Source organism: Meleagris gallopavo, chromosome 7 (genome assembly GCF_000146605.3).
Source record: "Meleagris gallopavo isolate NT-WF06-2002-E0010 breed Aviagen turkey brand Nicholas breeding stock chromosome 7, Turkey_5.1, whole genome shotgun sequence".
NCBI lineage: Eukaryota > Metazoa > Chordata > Aves > Galliformes > Phasianidae > Meleagris > Meleagris gallopavo.
In genome coordinates this window covers 18,051,836-18,053,768 of record NC_015017.2, presented here as the reverse complement: position 1 = coordinate 18,053,768, position 1,933 = coordinate 18,051,836, and the positions used below count along the sequence as shown (strand labels likewise).

The 1,933-nt window shown below is 56.7% G+C and overlaps 1 protein-coding gene across 1 annotated transcript in view; it reads right to left on the bottom strand.

Moving 5' to 3' along the window:
• Nucleotides 1–1,683: 1,683 nt before the first annotated feature.
• The window catches only part of LOC100538893 (tubulin alpha-5 chain), a 4,196-nt gene continuing 3,946 nt past the window's right edge, over nucleotides 1,684–1,933 (bottom strand). Inside the window, exon 4 of the mRNA XM_010713639.2 lies at nucleotides 1,684–1,906. Within this exon, the coding sequence (XP_010711941.2) occupies nucleotides 1,780–1,906 (127 nt within the window). The 3' untranslated portion in view covers nucleotides 1,684–1,779. The remainder of the gene's footprint in view (nucleotides 1,907–1,933) is intronic.

Below are 1,933 nucleotides of genomic sequence, written 5' to 3'. Positions count from 1 at the left end.
GCCGCAGCGAACCTCATATAGGGGGGAGGGGCCTGTTGGCGCCACGCCCCTTTATTTGGGGGAGTATTTGCATGCGGAGAGGGAGGGCCTCCTAGGAAGGTAGCTGGATTCTGTCTGAGTCTCTGCGCAGTTGGCAGAGGGGATGGCAGAGGGGAAATACTAAAGTGCCTGGACTGGGGTAGCTCTCCCTCTGCCTCCAGTAGGGAAACCGTGGCATCAGGAGGGGGGTGCAGGCCTGTGGGGATCAGCCATAGGATGGAGCACACACCTCTTCAACTATCCCCCCACCAGCCTCCCCTCGCTGCAGGCTCTGTTGGGATCTAGAGCTCCCCGCGAGCTCTGGGTTCTGCTGTGCATGGTAAGGGGCACTGCTGGGTCCTCCCTACAGGGATGTGTAGTTCAAAAGTGCAAGATAACCTTCAGAAAAAAAAAAAAAGAACAGGACACAAATGCAACCAGTGTGTGCTTCTGGCAGCAGTCAGGTCACTTCGAGGGCACAGGGAGATGGTATCAAAGCAGTAGAATTACTCTTGGAGGAGAAGGGTTCCTTCCTTGCCGCGTGCTCAGATCTCAGGAGCTGTTGGAAGTAGCGTCCAATATGAAGGACAGCAATTTCACCCCGAGCAGCTGGCATGGCTCAGTCCTGTGCCGAGGACTCTGGTCACAGACACGAGGAGCAGTGCCAGGAGCTGCTCTGCGCAGTGAAGCTGTGCCTGGCCATGCTCCAGCACTCGGTGCAGCCCACTGCTGCCTCAAACTTTCCCCTCCAGCGGACGCACGGGTGCATGCTGGGAGGAGGAGGGCAGCAGAGGACAGTCCCTGCGGGTCAGCGTAGCTGGAGCATTAGTGTTAAGCAGGGAAAATTAATCTCTGGTCCCAGTATGCTGGATAATGGGTAACACAAATCTCCTGTTTGCAGCTGGAGGAAGGAGCTGATGCTCAGACCTGTGAGTGCTGGGCAGCACGGGGCCAGTCCAGGGCAGGCAGTTCTTGCTATGTGCCCCCCAGGCTGGGAGTGAGCGGGGATGCTCTGTGATGGAGCCCCAGTGCTGGCATGAGCACTTCCCCACCTGAAAAACAGCATCAGGCCCTGAGGCCAGGAATAACGCCCTCCTCCTCCCCCTCCCCCCCCAAGCAGGGAATAAAGGAGCTATTCCATTGGGATGTGCCCATGGCATCCCTAGAAGCTATCATGGGAAAGGTAGAAAATGGTACCAAAGTCACTGGGGATCGTTTGAAGTCCTCTGGCATCAGCTCCAGCATGAGAAAAAGCAATGGACAGGCTGTTCCTACTTCAACCATTTTTTCCTTTTGAGTTCAGCCTCCTGGGGTGCCTTCCCAAATCCCTGCTCACACAAAACAAAATCTCACTGAAAAGACTGAAAACTACTGCAGGCTTCCCCACGGGAAACCATTCCCTTCTTCTGCCAGAACCTTTGGTTTCAGGCCCTGAGCCTAGTGCTTCTCCCATCACATCATAAGAATCCCTCCTGATCCCTTTGGTTGGGCATGTACCCAGAGCGTGGTGTGCATCCTGTCCTCAGCCACAAGTGCAGGGCTCTTAGCTGCACGGGGAGCTGGAGCAGGAGCAGAGCACACAGGGAGGAAGCAGAGCAGAGGCAGAGCAGCACTGAAGCACGCACCACACACCTGACCTGGCAAGAAACCAGCACAGCTGGGGGGTCACTGGGAGACACGGAGGTTCTCAAATGATTTATTGCAAAGAGTTTCCGCAGGTGACACGGGAAAAGCAGCAAAGTCCTCCATCAGGCGGTCGCTCTACTCCTCGCCCTCCTCTTCATCCTCGTAGGAGTCCAGGCCCACCTCCTCGTAATCCTTCTCCAGGGCGGCCATGTCCTCCCGCGCCTCGGAGAACTCCCCCTCCTCCATGCCCTCACCCACGTACCAGTGCACGAAGGCGCGCTTGGCGTAC